Genomic DNA, 1,351 nt, shown 5'->3' on the forward strand with positions numbered 1-1,351 from the left:
TTTTCATCTAACAACATTGTGGCATCATGACCAAAATCTTGCATGTAAAGGATTAAAATTCTGAAAATTAATGAATGTTTGATATTATGATTAGGACTGATGCTGTTTAAAACAAAAACTTGAATTATTGAAGTTATTTTGTATTGTTTTTTGTGCTTTTTTCTTGTTGGACATTCATGTTTTCATTGTTGTTATTAATATATAAAGAGTGGTGGATGAAAGTGCATCTTGCTGTTATTGTGGGTAAAACAGCAGCTCGGCGTGTTGAGGTCGGTACCTGCAGCTGCTCCTCCATCACGCTCGCCACCTCTCCCGCCATCGACTCCAGTTTGTCCTGAATGGCGCCGACGCACGCTCCACTGGAGCCGCCGCTCTGCAGGTGGTACAGGTTAGGGAGCAGCTGGAGGGAGACAGACAGAGACGGCGGTCTTTCTCCCTGGCTTTTTTTAATTTCCGAGTTTTTCGTCAGTAGAACATTTCAGGCTCTGAAAACTCAAAATCCACTTTGCTGAGCCAAAGTAAATGAACTGCAAGTTTGTATTTAATAATCATGTTGAGGCTAAGTTACACCAGCAAAGGTTTGAGCCAGATTGATATATAGTATGTTATTTTAGTGGTAATGTTTTTTCAATTTTTTTGAAAAAAATCCAATTTTTAAATAATTTAGTCATTAATTTTACCTTTATATCTTATCCCTTCACTCTTTTATTGTAAATCTGTATCTTTTATTATCCTTTTATATTTTATTGCTCTGTAAATGTTTGCATTTGTATATTTTAAATTGGGTGAGCAAACCTCTCCGTATCAGCTGAACTCTGTTTAATTTTAGTTTGCATCAGTAAACAGATTTGACCTAACCTTAGTTTGAAATAATCCTTGTTGGTGCAGCCCAGCCTCACTCATTAAATTTTAAAGAATGTGAAGTTATTGTTGCCGCTGAAGCCGTCACACGTTGTGGTCACGAGGTTGTGACGTCGTCTTACTGTTTTGGAGTTTCTGGCGTCTTTCATGAAGTTTTCTGCGACCTTCATGTCCTCCTGCACAGAGCTGGTCTCAGTGAACCTCAGAGAGTTCAGGTGGTCCTGCACCTTCACACACATCATGTCCATCATCTGCAGCACAGAGAGGTCAGAGGTCAACACATTTAACCCTCAGAAGCCGGGACAGATGTCGTTCTTTTTCATGCTGCGTTCAGGCGCCTTTCACCTGCTATTTAAGATTTAAGCCCTTAAAACCTGAGCAAGCATGTGGAAGAAAGGAAATGACTGGCTGCCTCAAAAAAACTACAGGAAAAGGTCAAAATTATTATTCAAATTATTTATTTCAATTTATGTTTCAGGAAAAAAGAAAA

The 1,351-nt window shown here is 38.7% G+C and overlaps 1 protein-coding gene across 1 annotated transcript; it reads right to left on the minus strand.

Annotated features, from left to right (window-relative positions):
• Positions 1-277: 277 nt before the first annotated feature.
• On the minus strand, positions 278-1,113 carry LOC121965303 (F-actin-uncapping protein LRRC16A-like; the record flags this gene model as incomplete). The annotated part of the gene is made up of 2 exons (XM_042515458.1): positions 984-1,113; positions 278-400 (listed from the first exon to the last, which is right to left on the minus strand). Coding segments are annotated over exons 1-2 (252 nt in total), but the record flags the coding sequence as incomplete, so codon positions are not given.
• Between the last annotated feature and the right edge of the window lie 238 nt (positions 1,114-1,351).

Source organism: Plectropomus leopardus, unplaced genomic scaffold (genome assembly GCF_008729295.1).
Source record: "Plectropomus leopardus isolate mb unplaced genomic scaffold, YSFRI_Pleo_2.0 unplaced_scaffold19486, whole genome shotgun sequence".
Lineage (NCBI taxonomy): Eukaryota > Metazoa > Chordata > Actinopteri > Perciformes > Serranidae > Plectropomus > Plectropomus leopardus.